At 44.3% G+C, this 23,552-nt stretch overlaps 1 protein-coding gene across 9 annotated transcripts in view; it reads right to left on the minus strand.

The window, feature by feature from the left end:
- Window positions 1–23,552, minus strand: part of ARB2A (ARB2 cotranscriptional regulator A) — a 284,994-nt gene that overhangs the window by 132,275 nt on the left and 129,167 nt on the right. For all 9 annotated transcript variants that reach the window (XR_012761961.1, XM_075411658.1, XM_075411656.1 and 6 more), the window contains one exon: window positions 15,744–15,962. Coding sequence is in view for 8 of the 9 variants with exons in the window: in XM_075411658.1 (XP_075267773.1) it covers window positions 15,744–15,962 (219 nt within the window). In the remaining variant the exon portion in view is untranslated. The remainder of the gene's footprint in view (window positions 1–15,743; window positions 15,963–23,552) is intronic.

Consider the following 23,552-nt stretch of genomic DNA (forward strand, 5'->3'; position numbering starts at 1 on the left):
AACCACTGAATCTTCGGGATCGAGAGTCTGCCCACAACACGTTTATGCCTAACACAGCGAACATCACCAAAGACAGCCTTTTGTGTCCTCAAATTACGGGAACAAAAGAGCATTTCTAAAACAAACCATCAGGTTGTATCTTCGCAGCTGTCTTCCCTACCGGCCATGTTTCTGGCAATTAATAGATTAATTGTGAGGGCAAGTAAATAAAAATGAATACCACCATTTCAGAAAAAGAATTATCTTTGCAAGACACAAAGAGAGATCATGCCAGTTATTTAAACGATTACGTGCATTTTTCTGAACACTAAAAATAACTTATTTTGAAATTAATGCGTCTGAAACATTCAAAAACTCCTAATGGAAGTCATGCAGAAGTGTTGTTTTTCTATTTCCTAAAGTACTTAAGGACTATTTTACTTTCCAGTTCTTTCAATCTGTTTATATGTTGTAATGAGAAACAGACTTTTTTTTTAAACCATGCTATTGCAAGAAAAATAGCATTTTGGCCAAGAAAAATGCAGATTTCCCCACCACAGGAAACAATGAATCTAACAAACCTCAACACATTTAAGTAAAACAACAACTTAGTATTTTCATTAACAGCTACGGTTTCAGAACAAAGCTCAGCTGTAAAATCTCTGTTACAGAGTTTATATCTCTTACACGAGTTAAACTAAATAAAGCGGCTTTGCCCGGTATTTTTCTTCTTGACATCTCTGTCTCTATTTATTACATACACTCAAAAGCAGTTATTTAAGTGAAAGAAAGATTTAACAGGCTCAAAGCTATTTGATTTCTCCTAATAAAGAGAGCAAAGTGCTCACTGCTTTAAGTAAACTGATATACTATTTATTTAACGTACAGTTATAAAGATTTGCTGAAGTGCCTTAGTACGTCGCGCACTATAATTAATTGTGTTTGAAGTAACTGCCATTAGCTTATAAAATAATTATCCCAACAGATGACAAACACAATCTGAAATTCAGATTTGCGTTTTCCATTGGTTCTTGTTCCAATAATTTGGAAAGTGGAGCTATTCAAGCCTTGATTCTGCTTCTCAGCTTTCCCGTCCAGACCCACCTCCGTTATTTTTGTTTCGCGACAACGTAAGCTAGGAAATGATCCTTAATCCCGACGAGCTGCTAAACAACCTCAGGACTCGCTCGCTTTACCTCTGGCTTGAACCCTGCGACTCCCTCGCGCTGACCATTTTATTAAAGCAGGCTCTTTTCCGCTCAGATTAGCGAGGGCGTTGGCGTGGCAGCGGCGCTGCCGCCGAAGATCATGAGGCATTAGATCAGTAGCAATTTTCTTCTAACGCAGTGTCATTTTTTAACAACTCAAAAAAAAAACAACAAACCCCCAACTGCATAACAGACAGCTTGGCTGTGTTTTAAATTAGCACAAATGCTAAAGCCAGGAAATGTAATTCACAGGATATCGGAACAAAAGGTTCAGAGAAAAAAGAATTCTTCTATACCATAAGATTATCAGGACTCGACTGTCACACCGTGACCTTGCTGGCGTCTAGCTAATCTGACAATATTTGGCAGAGCATTGTTTCAAATCAATAACTAATTAACAAAGTACAAAAGAAGTTGTACTGTTTTTGAGGCTCCTTGTTAAAAATGGCTTTTGGTTGCACATGGGCAGAAAGGTCGCTTTTATGACATCTTCACGAGTCTTTCAACATCTTGCCACTGTCAGATTAAATTACTTTTCGCAATTAATTGTCATAAGTTAAAATAGAGGCACATTTGTTACAGCAGGTTGTCATAATGACATGGTGAGCAGTTGTTTTGATATGAATTTCTTCCACTGACCCTCTATCATATCTTAATTTTTTTGGTTGACCTAACTGGAAAATTGGGAGCAATCTTCTAACTCAGGCAGCACAGGCCAAACATTGGGGGTCTTATTGAGACTACAGACTGAACAATAATGGAACAGAAAATCCAGAGACAACTGAAGATCTTGAGAATAGTATGTATCTTCTGTAGAATATGTAACCTGCAGTCTCCACACTGGTGGGTGGGGTAAGAAAAATAAACCCTCAAAAAACCACATGGATGTAGCTTTTGTTACTGTTATAAATGGTCCCTGATGCCATTTTAATCCTTTATTAGCCAACAGCATTTGTTTGATGTGTTTTAAAGCAAGGATTAAGTGGATTCAACATCTGCAACCTGCACTTATTCAAACCATTACTGAGTTTTGGAGGCTGGGACCTCATTGTGCCTTAATTAAAAATAATTCTACCCTTTAAGTTCCTTTTGTTAAACTTCTCTGTGTCACGATGCATGCCTATGGTCTGTCGTACAGATTGCTCTTCTAACACTTAAGGTGGTATGAGTTTGCTACGAAACATTACTGCTTCGGCAGGAGGGTTGGACTAGATGACCCACAGAGGTCCCTTCCAACCCCTACTATTCTGTAATTCTGTGATTCTGTGATTACATCAGGATGAAAGCAGACAGCTATCCTCACGCACCACCCACGTATTTATTTGCCAAACGCCAAATTGCATTTCAGCTGTCTGCTGGGCTTTGCCATGCCGCCCCACCACCAAAGCCTCTCTGAAAAAAAAAAATCCAGTTTGCTCATCAACGATGGTGCAAACCCAATAAAATTTATCATAAAAAAACCAGAAGCGTTGTCGACTGAGCACCTCCTCCTGCACAGTATCTCAGGTCTTTCTTCTGCGAGGTTTTTTACCTTTTGCTGTTTGGAAGGGAAGAAATAACCGAGAGTGAGCGGCAAAAGCAAGGCGTAGAGTGAAGTCACAGGGCGAAGCCAACGCTGTGCTCATTAAGGTACATAACAGAAATGTTAATCACGGCCTTAAGGAAAAGGGTGTGGAAACAACTTAGCCCCCATTCCCCGTCCCCCTGCACCGCTCAGGGGGAGAAAGTGGAGAAAATTGGGAGTGAAGTTGACCCTAGGAAGAAGGGGGGAAGACGCGTTAAGATTGTTCTTGCTTCTCATTATCCTGCTCTGTTATTAATTGGCAATAAATTCAATAAATTTCCTCGACTCAAGTCTGTTTTGCCCTTGCTGGGTGATCTCCCTCTCCTTATCTTGACTCACAAGCCTTTGGTCACGTTTTCTCTCCTCTGTCCAGCTGAGCAGGGATGTGACAGACCATCTGGGTGGGCACCTGAGAGCCAGTCATGGTCAACCAACCACTTCCCCACACTGGCAAGCAACGTCCCAGTGCTTGGTGACAGGGAACGAAGTGTGGATAAACAGCAAAAGAGAGGCAGGACTGACTCCATCCTGCACTGTACAAGAAGGAGATTATGCAGAAGAACAGATCTGGGGAAGGGGTAATGTCTTCGAGTTGAAAGAGGGCAGATTTCGATTACATCTAAGGAAGAAATTCTTCACCGTGAGGGTGGTGAGGCCCTGGCCCAGGCTGCCCAGAGGAGCTGTGGCTGCCCCCTCCCTGGCAGAGTTCAAGGCTAGGTTGGACGGGGCTTGGAGCACCCTGGGCTGGTGGAAGATGTCCCTGCCCATGGCAGGGGGGTGGGATGAGATGACATTTAAGGTCCCTTCCAATCCAAACCATTCTGTGATTCTATGAACTGCAGGATCTGTCCTTCATGCTGGCAGCAGAAATGCTGTGACCCCAAGGAAGCTCTGGGTAAGTTGTCTCTGGCCCTGGATCACAGGATCACAGAATCACAGAATCACAGAATGGTCGGGGTTGGAAGGGACCTCTGTGGGTCATCTAGTCCAACCCCCCTGCCGAAGCAGGGTCACCTACAGCAGGCTGCACAGGACCTTGTCCAGGCAGGTCTTGAATATCTCCAGAGATGTCCCGTAGCAGCTGATTAACCAGATCTTCAGGCTAACTGAGACTTCGGAAGAGCTGCAATAGCTCTTGCGGTTAGCAACAGTTGAACACTGTTTAACAATCCACGTTTAACGTATTTTGCTATTTTTGTAGTTTAGCTCTGTTAGTGCAAATGTTTCCATACTAACATATTTTAAATCTAAAATCTTGTTTAGTAATAAAGCTGACAATGAGCGGTAAGAACTGACAGCTGCCAGGTACCAGACGTCCTGGAAATCCCCCAAGCTGCGATTACATCCACCGTGCCCGATATCCCAGTACGACGCCAGAACAACCAGAACTGCCTCTCCGCCAACCAGCACAGATTGGTTTTGGAGGTGGCCATGCAGGTGTCCGCGTGAGCAGACCTCTTCCGATGACGAGCGTTCACAGAAAACGGGACAGGAGCATCTTAAATCAACCTGCAAAACTTTATGAAGTTACGAAGTTGTGGGCACAGGTTTAAGAGATGAACAGAAACCGGGGGCCTGTCCAAGCGGTGCAGGGCACTGACCTGCAGATGAGGTATGGATTCAGGCCTCATTTTGAAATTAACGGTGTAGACAAAATCTTCTGAGAAGCTGTTGTGCACAGGCTTAATTAAACTGCTGTTCACTAATGCTTTAATAAAGTTGCCGCCTTTTTAATTCCGCCGTGTCTATCCTCTTCTAAGCACACACTTGGCAAATAATCAATCTGAATGTCACAGGGTTATTTTTTCTCTTCCTGAAACTCCAGAACTGCTTCGTAGTTTAAAACGAAAGTTTGTGGACTCAAATTAACAACGTAGACAAACCCATTTTTGCTGAACAAATAACAGAGATGAGGGAGTAGGAAGGACATGCACAGTACTTGTATCCTTCCCATTATTCAAAAATAGGTAAGCCAAAAACATCTGGAGAACATCTCTGAAAAAAACTCCTACTGCTGTACTGCTAAGGTCCTTCAGCAAATTTAAGCAGATGATCTAGCCTGGGAAATTTCTTGATCTGTGAAGAAACCATGAATGTTCTGCTCAACATGCCTGTGTTAAAAATGCCAAGAAACACCACTGCCTGTCTGCAGGGGCTTATATCTTTCAAGATGCTATTTCTGTAGCACTACTTGTGCAAGACCACACAGTATTAACCATGCTAACAGCTAGGTAGGCTTCCTGGTCTCAGCCACCTGAGTCTACTCTTTGCAAGTGGATGACCATCCACAACCTCAGTAGTACCAAATGTTCCGAGACAGGGGAATTATCCTCTCTCCACAATGTCCACAAAGCCTGTCCGTAGGGGCTTGTTCAGCCTGAAGAAGAGAAGGCTGCGAAGGGACCTTAGAAACGCCTACAAATATCTGCAGGGTGGGTGTCAGGAGGACGGGGCCAGACTCTTTTCAGTGGTGCCCAGCGACAGGACAAGGGGCAACGGGCACAAACTGAAGCAGAGGAAGCTCCACCTGAACCCGAGGAAGAACTTCTTCCCTCTGAGGGTGACGGAGCACTGGAACAGGCTGCCCAGGGAGGTTGTGGAGTCTCCTTCTCTGGAGATATTCAAGACCCGCCTGGAAGCGGTCCTGTGCAGCCTGCTGTAGGTGACCCTGCTTTGGCAGGGGGGTTGGACTAGATGACCCACAGAGGTCCCTTCCAACCCCTACTATTCTGTGATTCTGTGATTCTGTAACTTCAAGACTTCTCTGAGGGCTGAGGAGGAACTCAGTAATGTAGAACCATCAAAGCATGTCAGCTGGAGAGCACCTCTGTGGGTCATCTAGCCCAATGCCACACTCAAAGCCGTGTCAGCCAGGGCTGATACTTTCAATCAAAAGCAAAAAGAGCGAGCTCTGCAGTTCCAGTGTCATGGAAGTGTCAAAATGTGTGTTGTAGAAGTTCCCCAAGCCTGAAATACGTGCATTTGAGGCACAGTGACTTTGAACACACTGCATAGAGGTCCTGCAGATGACCACCACTGCTGGGCATGAACTCAAGTACAGTATTTCCTCGCCATAACTTTTTCTCTCCAATTTTTGGTGCTCTGTGGGCCCCCAGCACAACTGGGGCAGCGGTCACCGTTTGCAGCTGCAGTTTCCCTTTCCCGGGTCTAGCAGACCTGAATTTTGCCCGGTCACATTGTCTGCAGGTAGAAATATGCATTATTTCATAGTGTTGTTAGCAAATTCTTCCTTTACAAGGAAGGAAGAAATTTTTTACGATGAGGGTGGTGAGGCAATGGAACAGGTTGCCCAGAGAGGTGGTGGATGCCCCATAGGATCATAGAATGGTTTGGGTTGGAAGGGACCTTAAAGATCATCTGGTTCCAACCCCCCTGCCATGAGCAGGGACTTCTTCTGCCAGACCAGGGTGCTCAGAGCTCCGTCCAACCTGGCCTTGAACACTGCCAGGGAGGGGTAAAATCCCTAGAAACATTCCAGGCCAGGTTGGACGGGGCTCTGAGCACCCTGATCCAGCTGAAGATGTCCCTGCTCACTGCAGGGGGTTGGGCTAGATGGCCTCTGAAGGTCCCTTCCAACCCAACGGCATCCCGTGATTCTATGAAATCATGCTATGGTTATTTACTGCAATTGTAACAGAAAAAGAGCAGTATTCAACTCCAGTGATGATACTGTCTGGTGCCCATCAGGATAAAAAACCCATTTAATTATCAGCCAAACTCTGTCAGTCAGCTCGGGTAGCTCAAAACAGAAAGGGACAGAAAACAGTAAAAGAACATAAAAGAACCAACAGCAGCAGAATGGTATTTAAGGCAAGTGGACTCCATGATCAAATCAGATACTGTTATTTTAAGATCTATCCCAGCAATAACTCATTTGCCCACTTCAGGCAAACCAGTCAGAGCCTTAAACAGCACATGGTGTCTGAAAGCTTGATGTATCTCAACTAGGAGGACTTCATACACGGCCAAGGTCTTCACTGGTAAGGGATTTAAAAACAATCAACAGCCGTTAAACACAAGCCTGCCCTTTTTTGGCAGCTGGTGCAAAGGACACATGATGGATAACGTGATCCTGTCATCAAATGTGTTTGTTCATTTTTCAAACGACAGGCGAAGAGGGGGTACGCAGAGGCTCTGAGAGGTGTGCTGCAAGGTGGAGCGTGCAGCGGCACTGACTTACCAGAGGGCAAGACCACAAAGTTAATTGCAGAACCCACATATCTTTCAAAACTACTTACGCAGTCTAAGCTTTGCTAAATTTCTTCACTACTTAATTCTCTAACTTCAAAAGAATTCTTCAGCAAACCAGATCCCTAAAAGAAATGAATACTTGTCTTCTTAGTGTCTACTTGCAATTAAGGTTCTTGTTTTACCAGGTTAAGAACGGAGTGGCTGTGACACAATTAAGCGATAACGTCAATTGCCCACTTTTCTAGGATATAGTCTGAACTTGCAAAGTCCATGAAATCAGATTATTCAGTTACACAGCAGGTGGAAGAGGCAGGAATGAAAACCATCCTGGGTGGAAACACCAGTCCCAAAGAACAAACATGCTGCAGATGCTCATGAAGCACCAGGCGTGTTGTCTGAACTATCTGCTTTTTAAATATCTTGATGTATTACCTCACTGGATGTACTGGATATATCAAAGAATCACAGAATTCCAGCATGGCAGGGGTTGGAAGGGACCTCTGTGGGTCACCCAATCCAACCCCCTGCCCAAGCAGGGTCACCCACAGCAGGCTGCACAGGACCTTGTCCAGGTGGGTCTTGAATATCTCCAGAGAAGGAGACTCCACAGCCTCCCTGGGCAGCCTGGGCCAGGGCTCCGTCACCCTCAGAGGGAAGAAGTTCTTCCTCATGTTCAGACGGAACTTCCTATGCTTCAGTTTGTGCCCATTGCTCCTTGTCCTGTCGCTGGGCACCACTGGAAAGAGTTTGGCCCCATCCTCCTGACACCCACCCTGCAGATATTTGTAATCATTTATGAGGTCCCCTCTCAGCCTTCTCTTCTCCAGGCTGAACAAGCCCAGCTCCCTCAGCCTCTCCTCGCAGGAGAGATGCTCCAGTCCACTCATCTTCACAGCCCTCCGCTGGACTCTCTCCAGTAGCTCCTCATCTTTCTTGAACTGGGGAGCCCAGAACTGGACACAGCCCAGAACTGGACACAAAGTGGTGGTTTTTTTTTTTTTTTTTCGTAAAAAGGAAACTTTCCATTCTTACGTAGCCAGCGCCTGCACGCCTCGGCTCAGAGCCCACCTCCTGCAGAGTCCACAGGACGCTGAACACGCAAGAACACGTGTGGGTTTAGCGTGCTTCAGTCTACAGCCAGGCCTGCGCAGTTTGTGTGTGTACGGGGGAACGGCCCCGTGCAACTCACGCTGCGTCACAGGCGTGAGGGCTGACCCAAATTCAACCGACACCAGACAATGTCCAAGTCGTATAGTACATCTTTTAGGACACAGCAGCTCTTCCATCACCCCTTAACTCGGTAAGGACAGAACAAAACCAGACGTAACATTTTTGCTGTATTTTTCAGAGATCTAGAGTCGTAGCAACCAGGAGCAATATTTTATTAAAGTGGTAAAAAACTGAGACTTCGCTGGATGCACGGCAAACTATCTCAGCACGTTCTGAGGGTGAGCTAAGGATCAGTCCTGCTACACAACCCACCAGCAGAACAGTGACCCTGACGTGCAATCCCCATCACTACCTACGCTGCTTGCCAGTGACAGGAGAAGCGTGATCAGGTTTGTCAAAACCCCAGGGCGTCCCCTCCTTTCTGAAGAACCTGCTCAGTAGAGTTGTGGTACTTCACTCACTCCACGCTTTTGATAGAAGCACTGAACTAGAAGCTCCCAAAGTATTGCTTAAGAGCCCAGAAAAACTTAAGGCTCCCCAGCACACGCAACTCTTGGTCCCTCTCCATGCGGTCTTAAGTTTCTCTCCAAGCAGTGCCATCTATTGGGAAAACTAACTAAAATTCAGAGTATTACGTGACAACACAGAAAATATATCTCACTGTGTATTGACAAATTCACTCGTGCCACGTACTTATCAAAAAAATGCGGAGAACGAGAATCAACTGTTCGATAACGACGTGCAGAACGGTGCGGCTGAACGGCACGCAGCCCGTTCAGGGGACGAGACCTGCCACCGACACCACAAAAGACAAAAAGCATTTTCGATCAGTTTAGCACCCCATTTTAGCCAGAGAGAGAAGGACAAAACAAGGACTCGGCCGAGAAAGGAACGGGAAGATTTCTCAAAGCTTAGGTGAGTTCATGGCTGGAGATAGGATAAAACGGACCACCTTGGGGAAGACTTCTGTCTGGGCACTATGAAAACAAAGTTAGCAGCTCTGACGCCGGTAAAAGGCAGCTCTCAGGGTGCACTGGTCAGCTGTGGAGCTCACTAAGGTGCAGCAAGGACGGAGGTCACGACTCCCTTCTCCTCAGAGCTCACCATCGGGCACATTCCTCTGCCTGCACGGGGATGACAACAAGCTGATTAACAAGATAAACCTTGCTCTGAAGAGGCAAATGATTCAAAATAACATCAGACGGGAAGTAAATCCCCCAAAAAGTAAGTTTTTTGAGTTAGTAAAATCCTTCACTTGTCAGGATTTTAAAATGTAACAAACGAGAGGGCTATAATAACTAATTTTTCAAATTGTCAGCCACCTATGAACTGCAGGGAGGGAGCTGGCAGTTTTTCTGGGCAGCTTGTTCCACACTCGTCCGTGCCACCGTTCCCTCCGCTACTTCTTGCCCCTTTGGCAGCCATCACTGCTGCAGGCAGCCAAGCAGACTACAGAGGAACTATCAGAGGAACTACCAGATTTACCTCTATCCCAAAAGCTAGATTTTTTTTTTTCCTTTTCTTATTTTTTCCTGAATTTTCACTTCGGTTTCTGCAGCAGACAAGGTGAAAACAACATCCTTGCACGTATCGTATCCTGTGCCCCAGTCCCCTGACTGCTGACTTCCACTTCCCAGGACTCCACACATGCTGTTTTCCTGACCTCCGTGTGTCACAGTGCTGTCCTCACATCCCTCGACCCAAACCTCACAAATATTTCTAGGAGTGGGGCGGGGGTCCGCACTGAAAAGGCTTACCAGCAACAGCACCAGTCATCTTAAGATGACTCTATGGATTTATCTCAGAAATTAATTTTGTAATCTCTCACTATATCAAGGCTCTTGACTGGTCCCTAAGAAAAAACGATGTGAAGAATCTCCAAGTTTTGCAAAAACCCATACGCTGCCACTTGAGCCCCTGCTGAATTTTTTCTGCTAGTTTTCCCCAAAACACTGAAACGTAGCATCAAAGCACGCAACTGCGTGCAGCAAGTTAGAGGACACTACCCTTGTTTTGGGCACCCGCTAGAAGGATGCTCTCCTTTGATTCTCTAAGATAAATGATACAGGTTACTTGCAGAGAGCAATCTGTACCGGCAGCAGGATGGACCAGATGACCTGCGAGGTCTTTTCAGTCCCTAAGTGCAGCCTCTCCGCAACCAGAGACAGGCAGCACCCGAGTACGAGAAGTTTGCATCGTTTTATTCACCTCTGCCTCCAACAAGCGGGCTTGCTTTCTGCTGAGCTAGTTTTCCTTTTACCATCAGCTCACTACCAAGCCCGAATCCCACCTGAGAGGAAGGAGGACTCGTCTGACCCGCGAGAGACGGCCTTTTTCAGCACCACGGGAGCACCGCGCGGCTCGTGGTGGGAGGAGAGACGCCGGCCGGCCCTTTCTCTGTGAGGCTCGCACGCCTTGCCTCACGTTTTAGGAGCTGGATCTAACAATGCACATTTTGTCTGCATCATGTAATGAATGTTTGAAAGACACCAGAGCTGGATGGCCCCTATTTAGTCCTTTTCTTTGATTAAAGCGTACTTGCGAAACGCAGAACAAAGAGAGGGTACGGCAGAAAGAAGAGCCAGTGGTGTGCTTGAAGAGATGCAAAACCTTCCTCCGGCGATTATCTGTGTCTCTGATTTCTCACTTGCTCGAGGAAAAGAAGACAAATACAACTTTTTCCGGACTAGCAGACGCAAAACCCACCATAAAAAGTCTTTACAATCTCAGGATTTTTTAAAATACCTAATTTAACTGCACAAGCTAAATAGCCCATGCATAAATTACTGAATAGTACCACAGTTTAAACTCTACACAGTTCAGCTATTTAATGTAAGATGCATGCTCACCGTAGTATCTCTAGAATGAAATAGGACATACACACATCTCCTGTTATACAGAAACTACTGTAGGAACTTGAAGCTTATCCAACCCTTTAGGAACGACGCGGTGGCCTAACCATAGGTGCTCAGTGCCACTGCAGATGGTTCAGAGTCCTCTGCTCGGCTTCCAGCTGCTGGGTGCGCGTCCTGCAAGACATCGGCCAGACCTCTCCAGGATTCCCAAACACCTCGTGGCACCCAGAATGCCACCAAACGCTCACGTCCCAGCACCCCAACTGGAGTCTTTTTTAATTCTGAATAGCCAGTGCTGCGTGGGGCAAAGGCAATAAAGCCAGGGCAGTTTCTACGCCGTTCTCATGAGATTTCCATTGCCAGCATGGCTTTGCTGTCACTTAGAAGAGATCTCTCAAGCACGTAAGGAAATAACGGGCTTTAAAAAAGGCAAATATTGACAAAGTAAAATCATGTGTTGTTTCAGAGGTAAAGTAATGCTGATAGCTGTAAAAAGGGAAAAAAAAATTGTGATATTGACATCAACACCGGAGTGAGACTTTGGAGGTTTGAGCCCTGACGCCCAGGTCTGCCACGGACTTCCTCAGTGCCTGAGCACGTCCCTCACCCCTCGGGAGCCGTCCGCCTAGCCCCTGTCATTCCCCTCTTCTGGTGCAATAAAGGGGCCTTTTCGCTTGGTCTCAGCAGCAGGTGACACGGCCGCAGAGGCTCCGGACGGGAGCCGGCATCCGCCTGGGGACGGGCAGGGCCCCACGGCCACGCGGCGAAGCGGCTCCGTGCCCGGCGCGACGCCCGCGCCATTTAATCTCACGCAGAAAAGTGGGAAGAATTATTTATCAAAACTACGTTACACCCACAATTAATTTACTTTCGTTGATGCGCTGTTAGCATAAACAGCGCTGTTGCGGAATGCGCCGGGGCAAAAATAGTATTTGCAGTAAGAATTATTAAAGCAGCCGAGCTCAGCGGAAAAAAAAGGACAAAATTCCTCGCGTATGGGCCTAGGAAAGGCTGATTCCTTCTGCCCAGAAAAGCTGACCCCATCAGCTGGCCTGACAGAAGTACTTCTTCCTACTTCTTCCTTCGTTGCCTCTTTGATATCCTTTGACTATTGTGGCGACAACATTATTGCAAATTACTATTATTATAAAATTACGCGATTTATACTTTTTCCTTTGATAACATTTCAGAATCCATTCAGTATACTTGTTTAAGTGGCGAATGCTATTTAGAAGGGGATAAATACTGATTTACATTTCTAAGTGTCTTTTAACACAGAGAAGACACTGTCAATGTGAAAATCTGTAGGGAGTGGGAGATGGCTTGGAGGATGGCGGGAGTAATCATGTCACATTTAAGCCTGTATGATCTGTTTCCATAGAAAAAGGTTAGAGATCAACAAATTCTCAGTTTAGTTCAGTAATAAATGAAGGCTGGTTAGGGTATTACGTTTCTGGGGGGAAGCACTAGCCAGTATGTACAGCAGCAGCCTCTGGTGGTCTAAGGAAAAATGGTAGTATCTATAAGTAAGGATAGAAATATGTTTTTTTAAAAGCATGTACGTACATATTTAGCTATTTGACTCAATCCTCCATTCAACACATTAAAAAACAGATGCTTTTAAAATTATCTGCTGGCAATATGCTTGTTAAAATCTGAACAGTAAGGGTATTAAAATTCATATGCATTCATTAGTATGTTATATAAAAGTAAAATGCTTTTGTTTAATCGTTCCATAAAGCATTACAGTCAATGCTGATTATCAAGAAGTTTTTTTTCCTTGGTTTGCATCGACAAAAAAGAAACCAAATTTATAAGATTGTTACCAAATTGACGACATTTTCTGTCTTCACTCGTGAATTCCGTTGGCAGATGTTTTCAAGAACAAAAAATCCTGTCTTATTACAAAACGTATTAAGCAGGTTTCTCTGCCATAATGTTTGACATGATGTTTATTGCCCAGACCAAATCAGTCCCTTTAACAAGCCATAATGTATGCCAGAAAGTACATTATTTCATAGTTAAGGAAACTTCCAGCATGAAACAATAAGTACTTTGATCTTTCAAGCACTACGCTTAATGCACTACACGCTCCCATAGTCGTTTTTATTTCTACTCATTTTGTACAAAAATACAGTGCAATTTGATATTTTGTATTTTAAGACTCTGCTTCTACAGATTGTTGAGTACCCCAGCTATTCGGTTTTTTTTTCCTAAGAAAATAAAAAAAATACTTAAAGAAATTTAACCATGGAAGAGTTCAGTTTTTCCAGTTTTTGGAAAATCTAACCGCACAAGCGGGAGCATCATCCAGACAGCTTTAATTTGTTCAAATGGCACTTCCTCGTCAGATCACAACAGATCTCAACGACCCTACGAGCACATAACCGAGGATATTTGGTCCTACTACTTAACGGTCTGAAACAATTTCTCCAGCATGTTTGACACAAACAAATTTTCCTTCAACGCAAGATGCGGTTGATGCCTTCTTGCGAAGGTATTTTTCATCTCGCACCCGTTTTCCCTGCTTGGCAGAGATGATGTAAGGCTTGCCCAGGTTTTCCAAAGCTCTTCGATGAGATCATTACGAAGCATGTACCATCTTTAAATACTTCTGTGGAGTGACAATATGTTTCATTTCAAGAGCTCAGTGAGTCAAATGTACGCTACGCTACACAGTAAGTCAAGGTGGTACCTACGCTGCCCTTCGAGGTTACCCCAAACCAGCTCCAAGACCGTACCCCGCAGCAGCCCGCGGCCGCAGTAAGCCTGGAGGCAAGTTCCAGGGTGCAAAGGAAGGGTGATTCCCGTAGCACACGTAACCCTACGGACCCGAGCATGCGAGGCAGGAACTGCACGGCCAGGACGGCATTGCGCCATTTCATCTGCATCGTGTGATGCCCTCATGGATGGACAACCGCGTCTGTGGACAGGAAGGTTGTTTCAGAAACAGATAGGCAAGCACACTGCAGTAATTTGTCCTGCCACTCACTAAAGCAAGGGTGTTTTTCATTCTGTTTCAAAAAACTCTCTGTACTAGAGCCTGTTAAAGAAAAAAACTTAAATAATTGTTTCAGAATAAAACACCAACCGCATCAGGAAACCTGATTTCAGTTAATTCACCCAGGAAAGGAGACCACCACCCACACTTTTACCAAAACTCAGGCTACCTCTTTCCTTGAAGAAAATCCAATAAAGGGAATGTCTACGGTCACATTTGGGGCACACAGCTGCGCAAAGAAGAAAATGGGACAGACTCGTGTGTTTTCTGTTTCGGGGGTCAAACATTCGGAAGACAAACTTCATGCCTCTCCAACCAAAAGAGCCACAAGAAGGTGGAACTGCTAAAAAGGTATCAAAACAAGGTTCACTTTCAACAAGAGGACACTGGACCAGCACGCTGACCAAACGCCTTTCTGGACAATAGAGCAACATCGTCCACGGGCTTCTGATGGACCTGGAGACGAGCCTGGTCGCCGCTCTGAAGAAGCAGGCTGGTGGGCAGAACGGCTTCTCTCACAAAAAGCAGCGGATGGAAAAAAAACCGTGCCCTGTTGGTGACTTTGAGTATGTACATGCATCCTTTTGTTTCCCATTCTCAGCAGCGAGCTACGTCTCAAAAGACACCGTAGTATTTACGGTATCAGTGATCATCTCACGCCCAGGTTACAAAACCTTTTAACTAGCCAGGACGGCTGCATTTCTCCTACAAATATTACTACGCTAAACCACAATTAAGAGGAACTTGTTAAAATTTAAGACGGTTCTAGCATCCCTTTTGCTGGATACTTCTCTCTTTCGCACCAGAAAGCCATATGTATTTTCACTGTTTTAACTACGCCGTGGCATTTCTGACATGTTTTACCGTTGAACGAAAATACTAACTTTCGTAATAAGGGCTTTGGAAATTGCACGACTCAGTCTTGAATGTATAATGCATAGTATGTATATGAAGCAGGATGTGTCAAAGTGCAAATAATATTGTTTGTGCCCCCTGCAGAATCAGAAATCCTCGGGTAGCACTGTTATAACGATCCCATGCTGGTAGCATTACAAAGTGCAAAGGTTCACTGAGTAAGAAAAGAGCAAGGGACAGAGTTTCCTCATTACACCATTCTCGAACTATTCTAGCTTAAATATTTATTAAGATATTAATAACTCTCCTCCTTTATCTGCCTTCAGAAGTTCAGCTGAAACACAATGGATGGCTGCTCATATGAAAACAATACATTACAAGGCAAATCTGCTACCACACAAGATGAACACCAGTATTTTCCACAATACATTATTAATTCAGCAGGTAATATGTTAAAAAACTATCAGGCTATAACTACTGCCTCCCCAATATCAGACAGTACAACACAATAAATGCACACATGACACGTGAAGCTAATATGTCACCTAAGCTGCACTAGAAAGTGCTCCTTTTGTACACCTCCATTTATGAAATAATTTTTACAAAGCTTCCCTTAAATCATTCTCTTTCTTGATAGCACCAGTGAGTTCCTTTGGGGTTTATTTGAAGTTCCCCTTTGAAATCAGAAAGGAATGTTTTGTAACTCTTCCAAAACTTCACATTCAATGTGACAAAAAAATATCAATAGAATAAAGAGCCAGGAACTCTGTATGAACTCTCGAATGCCATCTCAGTCATGTGTTTGTTTCTAAAAAATCATGCTGTTTATCAGCCAATACGGCCAGTAAACATATCTATACATCACTAAAGAAGGGAAAACAAAACCAGAAGAAACTTACTCTAATATAAATCTGCATAGTTTCTTTCTCTTTTTGCGGATTTCGATACTTTTCGTAGAAGTCACGTCGCTTCTTTGTTTCCTTCTGGATTTTTTCTTTTCTTTCCCTCTTTTCTGCAGGTTCATCTGAGCTATCAGAAGACAGCTGTACTTGGGCTTTTGTCTTCTCCACTTCAATATAGTTCTCATTGGGATTCAGTACTATTACTCCATAGCCTTCCTGTTTTAGAAGAGAGACACACAAAAAAGAAGAAATATGAAAAGGGAGATTTAATGCTTGCAAATGCTATGCATTTACTTTAATGCTCTTAAAAACTTTCATATTTATTTCAGTAAGTTCACACACCAAAATTTATAGAAGGGTATTTTAAGAATATTCCGTTCATTTGATTTCTGTCATTAAAGGGTTATTGATGTGTGAATATATGCCTGTGTGTGCACTTACGCTCACACACATCTCTCAGAGTCAGAAAAGTTGCCTGGCTTACCTTTAAAATAATTTACTATGTTGTTTTACTCATAAACACTTTATACCGCTTTTTCAGAAAACAGTATGAGAACTAAAAGCAAAATATTATTTTAAGAACTCTACATAATGATGAATAAAAAGCTTTATACCCAGCCAATAAAAACCTTTAAAATAAAAAGGATGAAGGGATTTCACATCTATCTATCTATCTATCTATATATACCTACATATATAAAAGAAAGCATATGAAAATTATTCACTGCAGTTTAAAATAGTAAAAGCTTTTGTCTCGCTGACAACAAGCATACCATGCAGAAGCCAATAGCGGCAGTAACAATGAATCAATACCAAAACTGATGCAGTGGCATTGCTTACAAGTCAACTCTTTTACTGTGGGGATGACTTTTAAGCACATCTTTAAATCTGCTCTAAAACTTCACCGGGATTACGTCCTGTATTCAGAAAACCCAGGGAAAATTCGTGACCTGCAGGATGCTTTTGAGCATACCAGCTGCATTTTTGTGCCTCAGAAAATGAGCCAGTTGAAAAATACATGAATTTATGAATGAGAAATAAATCTTGAATAAATCAGCCAATCATTTTATTATGATTTTTAAATGATGGCAAATCACACAAGAATTGTAATATTCGTGGAAGATATAATCGCAAGCGCGGGGAGAAAAGAGAAGCACGTGCATTTAACAGATGAGTCCTTAAAGTTACCATGGGTTCCCAGTCAAAATCAAGCTGTCCTTTAAAAGTGAATTTTAATAAAGACTTACTTTCTGGAAACGTCTATATTAACTACCTAGCTGAACAGCTTTATCCCAGCTTTTTTGCTCGGTGCTCCGTTTCGCACTTGGGCTAGGCACGAGGATCAAAGAGGTCCCCATACCTAGCTGGCCAGAGCAAACCAAGCCCACACCAACAAAAGCCACTTTCTTTGGGCTTGCTTTATTCTAATCTGTAGAGCCATTCACAAACCTTGTAGCGCTTTGTGGCCACTGTCAGGTAGACAGATTGTCACTCGGTGATTTTCTACAGTTGGACACACTCGACTAGTTATCAAAATCGCATCTGAAGGGAGTTCCTACCCCTCGTCCTTGTGCCCTTCTCAAACGTCTGCCGCAGCTTCTCCTCCCACCGAAAACCCAGTTAAAGGGCACGGTTGCACTCTGCTAAACAGGGTGAAATAGAGGCATTCAGGACACTGTCTCTGGCGTAAGGGACGTAGTCAAAAAAAGGTCAGCACAGGCCAAAGAGAAAATTGCCTCCTCGCTAGACGCGGCGCCGGGAGTAAGTGGTCTCCTGTCATGTCGCTCCCCTGCCCTCCCCGCCGAGTGAACTGAACCGGGATAAACATAAACAAACAGGCAAATAAATAACTAAACAATGGGGGAAGGGCAAAGAAAAATGCAAAAATTAACAAAGTTTAAAGTCCACCCTGGCCACCGCTGGTCATGCTGACGCACAACACTTGCGCTATTAACCCGTAAAATCACCAAGTTGGAAAACGCAACGCCCAAAACCCATCGCAGGGGAGAGCACCGCTCAGAAACGTTCCCAAATCCCCCGAGCAGTTCCCAAATTCGGGCAGAAGGACTGTGCCTGAGGTGACTAGGGCAGGGCAGGAGCGCGCTGCCGCAGTGCTTGGCAGGCTGGTGGTCCTGGGGCTCGTCTTCTCAGCCCGCTCGCTTCGAGCAGAGACGTTCTGCGGATCGATTCGCTTTGCTCTCTGCACAATCCCAAATGCAAAATTCATGTGTTTGTCACAGGCCTACGAGTGTGGCAGCGATTTGAAACTCTGCGTCCGCTTCAAGCTGACCACAAAACAGACACATAAATCATCAAAGAAGTAGAATTTGTCTAAGTTATTGATTATGTAACTCAAAATTACATGACTCATTTGTCCAGTTTTATGAGGACACAATGTCAATTTTTCACATAGACACCAACAGATGAAATACGATTCCATTTTTAAATTCACTATTTCACAAATCAATTAAAGGATTTTTATCCATTATATTTTAAACAGTGTAACATGTCTCCTTTTACGCTTCTTTTTTTTTAATTTCTCCCAGATAGCAGGCCTTCCTATCAGTACAATTAAAATAATTAGGTAATAACTGAGATAGTCCTTCCCACAATTGAGAAGAAAAATAATCTTACAATCCATCAGACTTTCTCTTGGGAAAGCAACCTCTTTTCAGACGGTTTTGCCTACTCGACGTAGCGTACTTCCCTCTCCCCTGTCCTTCTGCATCCTAAATCACAAGATGTAGAACAATGGCAACCAGAGAGAAGGTCTGAGAGTAACGTGTACAAAGCAAGATGGAAAAACAAAATGACTGGTAAAACTGCACCCGGTTACAACCTCTCTCATTCAGCCTTAGCCCAAGCATTTTCTACTGGAAAGGAATACCCAGCTCTAAATAACATCTGTCTAAACAATGCGGCTTTTGAGTTCAATTAATTTTTAAGAAATGTATTTCTCGTGGATGTAGCTGCACCACTAAAGTTCAGTGCGAAAAACCAAAAATAAAAAAAAAAAGAAAAACTAAAAGAAAAGGCAGAAGTCCTCGCTAACGCAGTGGGGTTGGGCAGAGCGCAAGTCAGTGCAAAGCTGAGCACACCGGAGCACCAGTATCTCAAAAAAGGCCTTTAGCAGACTTTAACAACAGGCAAGACACACAGTCTTTGGCGTGACTGCCAAGCAAAGGCAAAATCACATCCATTAAAAAGCATCTTTTAAAACGCAAGTCGCCTTCAGAAGCGCTTGTCATTAAAAATACCAATTTGAGCTCTGACGAGCTTCCAGCACGACTACAGCGCAGTGCCCTGTGATGTGAGTCGGCACGGTCGCCCGGGGCAGTGCTGAAAGCTTGCCGCCGTCAGCAGGGCGTTCGGTACGTTTTCAGCGTACGGAATGGCGGGCGGCTTTCTGCTGCGTGTCCAGCGCACACAGAAAGAGAAACCGCTCTCCAAAGGGCAAAGTTTTTTCCTGGTAAAAGGCTAAACTTTGGGACCACCCCCCCCCCACCCCCCAGCCCCCCGCCTCCATCAATCTCCAGCCGGCTGAAACGAGCCAGCCCCTTTGCTCCACCACATGTCAGAGAGAATACAGATGCTGCACAGAAGCCAAGGTCTGCCTGCACCCCCCCATCAGTGTGCCTGTGATGAGGCCCAATAATCGGGACAGACATTGATAAACACAAGCCCCAGCCTCTAATCTTCGGTGGATGCAATCACAGCCTCCCTCTCAGACTAAAACACCCAATTAACAGCTATTTCCCCAAACTCTAATGCTCCAAGGTACTTAAAATGTAACCTGCACTCACTGCTAGCACCCTCCAAGTACCTGCTTCTGGAGGCAGAGGACTGTGCCCAAACTCCACTCTCAGGTTCATAAACAGAACCACAATTAACGCTTACGTTTGAGCCGGCAAACGATGACGAACGGAAAAGCAGTCTGACAAAGTCAAGTGTTGGAAAGAGTCACGAATCTCGGTTACCACGCCTTTACTACAAAGACAGAACAACGCAGAAGGGCTTTTTCCACCGTCATACACGAGCCAGAAACGGAGCAGCACTTTCTGCCTCTTGAACTGGAAGTTCAAGCGAGATGTTCGAAACACCAAGATTCTCGCCGCACAGCAAGAGTAAGGCTAAATAAAAACAACCCCAAAGTATCTGAGGTGAATTCCCCATCTTTTGAAATCTCTTCTGCCCGGCCACATGAATAGTGGGCTGAAAGCATCCAGCTCTGCATATTAATCCACCAGGACGGGACGCCATATGTGACCAGAGAGGTCAGGGCTGGAGAGGAATCTTTTGACCTATGCAACCATCTTTTTGGACCGCGAGCCAGGGTCTGAAAAGAGATCATTCTCCTAAGCTTTTATCAACCTGAATTTTCAAGTTCAGGTTTCTACGCGGACCGTTCCCGGGGGAAATGCAGCTCGGAGTGCTCAGCTCTTAAACCCACCCGCGGTTAAGAGGGACACGGCCATGTCCATTCATCTTTCTGAAAGACGCGCGTTCTGCTCGCTTCCCGTCTCTTCCACGGGAAGGGTACGTCTACGACACCGCTGCGACACCGTAGGTGCGACAGCGGGATGAGGTCATGGCAACCAATCTGAAGCCACTAGTGAAGCGTTAAAGTAAACATAGCTGTTGGAGGTGCAGCTCAGCTTGAAAAATGTCCCCTCCATTATTTGAGCAATTTTCTCAAGACGTGACCTGGGACCGAAACGCCTGAAATGCCAGTTGACTCCGCTTTCTGTTTCCACCCAACGCACGTTTTGGCGACTGCGCCTCGCTAATACTTGGCGATATTTCCACGCCAGCCACACCTCGGCTGCCTGAATTCCAGCGCTGTGCCCAAGTGTGTAAAAATGCCGTGTTACTGCCAGACACACATTGTCCCACTAAGTTCCCAACTTAAAATAGCTCATCAAGCTAGGCAGGAAAAGAAAACATGCCACAAAAAGTTTTTAGAGGACCACCTGTTGTCTATTATTTTTACATAGCACTTACTCATAAATCATAACACAGGGTAATTAATCAAGCTGTCAAAGAGAAGGTCAGAGGTTATGTGGGGGAGTCAGAAGGTCATGCATGGGCTGATAGAGGTCAGGGTCACACCGCATTCCTCATTATCAAGTTGGGATGAGAGACGGCCCAAGCAAACAAAAGTGAAAGCAGATGGAGAAGTGAGTGGATAAAAAAAAGGAGAAAATTTCGCAAACAAAAAGAAAAGTGAAAGAAGAATGTCAGTTGCCTTCAAACAAGGAGGAGAATAGAGCAGAAATACATTGAGATGTTCTCAAAAGGTCTCACACAACACAAAGAAACTACAGTCTGATTATTTAAATACACTTAATATAACTTTCCATCCCATCTTTTCGCAAACATTAAGCGACGGTGCAAAACGGGCTCAGTAGTTTTGGTTCCATTTCACATCCGAAGTCAACACTTTCAAGGTGAATCGGACAAAAGGAACCTATTACCGTGATGAATGCTGATGGGTATGTAAAATTGCTTCTAAATGCTGAAGTTTATTCCTGTTTACGTCTACTACCAATAGACGTTCGATAGAAGAAGTTATAACCTGTTTGAACGATGTATTAAGAACTACGCTTTCATACACACAAATCCTCCAACACACAAAGCATCATAAAAGTCCCCCTGGATGACACAACAGTTATAAAATATTCTATCATTACACTGACCTGAATTAGATGCAGAATACTGTGTAAAATTAGCTGTCACCCTTTCCTCAAAATCTTTGTTAATCTCATTTTGAATGTTTGCAGCTTTATCAACACATGCATCAATGTCAGCTCCTTGGTTACTGAACCGCTGTACTTGGAAGAAGATATAATTAAAATGTTTTGGCACAGAAAAGGTGAAATTGTATCTTCCCCTGTTCCCTGAGGAGTCTGTAAAACATGTAGGATATATTGACAAACACACACCCTTGTCTAGAGCCCTGACATCCCAGGTCACCCAACTGCTATTTATTTCAAAACATTCACTTTACACTTACCCAAACTGTCACCTGCTGTGTTACTAACTTTTAATGGATATTAGAGCTATAAAACCAATAAACTCTTCATTTCCTTTCCGTTACTGCCTTCTAATTCCTCACCGCATTAGGTCCGCATCCACTCGCGTGCAGAACTCTGTGCGTCTTATTTCACCATATGCAGCATCTTTATGGTGGAAAGTGTAAAACGTGCCATTAGGATGTTCTACTTCACTGCCTGTTAATTTGGTGCTAGCGGAGCTACACTAAACAAATCTAGGCTAAAAACACCCACCAGAGAAGCTGCTACCACAGTTCGAGTTTGCTGCTGGAAAGTTTTGAAAAGAATCAATGTTTTACATCTATCTATAATTAGCAACCCAAATATGTCTTCGTGCAAGATCTGCAATCCTGCCTTACGATGTTTGTTCCCAAGGCCCAAGCTGAATAAACTCATCCACGAGTTGTAAGGATTTTAGCCCCTCAGTTGCGTGCTGTGCTCTTGATAGTGAACTTCTGTGCCTTTACAAGCACTGATTTCGGCATGATTTTCAGCAGAAAGTTAAAAGCACAAGAAACTATGCCATGGCATTGACTTAATTCTGTGAAATCACAAGAAAGAACTACGCTCACGTCCAAATACTGTTTAATAAACCCCAGCGCCCGTCCCCGACGCAGGACTCGGGCTATCTGGAGAGATCGCTGGAGGTTGAATGGGAGCGAACCCACCCCAGCGAGCAGGCGGGACACAGGGCTGCAAATAATCCGTCCACGGCAACTGCCCGGGCTGCAAGAACGCTTTCTGCTCCTCTCCGCTAACTGCACACAGCTCTGGGGTCCGCACAACCCGCGGAAGAACGAACCCACCCGCTACCCCCAAGGCCCGGCACCCTTTAATGATGATTAAAAGCCCTCCTGCAACTAAAGTCTGTACTCCGAAAGTACTCCCTCCCCCCCCCAGTCCACTTTAAGAGACCATTTTACTTTCTCTTCCTCAAAAAATTTCAGAAGCTTCAGTACAAGATCTCAAACAAGAACCCCACGCACGTCTCACTTTTTTGCCAAGATTTTAATTAAAAGGTCACTCAGATTTATGCAGAACTTGACTTTTTGACAGCAATGCACCAGAAACAATGGTAGATGAAATCATTTTCATAAAACCCACACAAGTAACAAGTAGTTATTGGCTCTAATTTCTCGATAGAAAGCAACCACCAAGAAGAACAGCAGTTGCACTCTGAAAGGCATGCTCAAATAAGGTGCAGAGATGATGTGGACTGCGGGACTTTTTAATGCCTCTGTGGTACTTCCAAGCATCCCATTAGCTGACAGTGAAAGTTCTCAACTGCAAACTCGTTTTCCAGTCCACTTCGCCTCCTCCTTGAGAACGTCACAGTATGTCTTCATTATTCTCATTTGTACTTCATAATGACTATACCCTCAATTAGGCTTTAAGTATGTATTTTTTTATGTAGCACAACAGGAAAAAGTAAGTAAATTTATTCTAAAATACACCCCGTTTCCTTCCCTTTTGTAACAGTGTACATTCTTTTTTCTAAACATTTTCTCTTTCTGAACTGCAGATACTTTGATGGGCTCAGAGGTTTGTCTGGATTTGTAACATCTTTAACTTGCAGAAAGGCAACCCAAGTTGCCAAGTTCCTCTACTCTACCTTTCATCTCCAAGAATTTAGATGTATTAAACCATTACAGAAAAAGATTAAACGTCAATCTCTTGGAAGGTCTGTATTTCAGTACTGCACGGGGAAAACACATCATGCACAGAAGTGTTTTCTGTGAAAATCCTGAAGTTA

Source organism: Opisthocomus hoazin, chromosome Z, assembly GCF_030867145.1.
Source record: "Opisthocomus hoazin isolate bOpiHoa1 chromosome Z, bOpiHoa1.hap1, whole genome shotgun sequence".
Taxonomy (NCBI): domain Eukaryota; kingdom Metazoa; phylum Chordata; class Aves; order Opisthocomiformes; family Opisthocomidae; genus Opisthocomus; species Opisthocomus hoazin.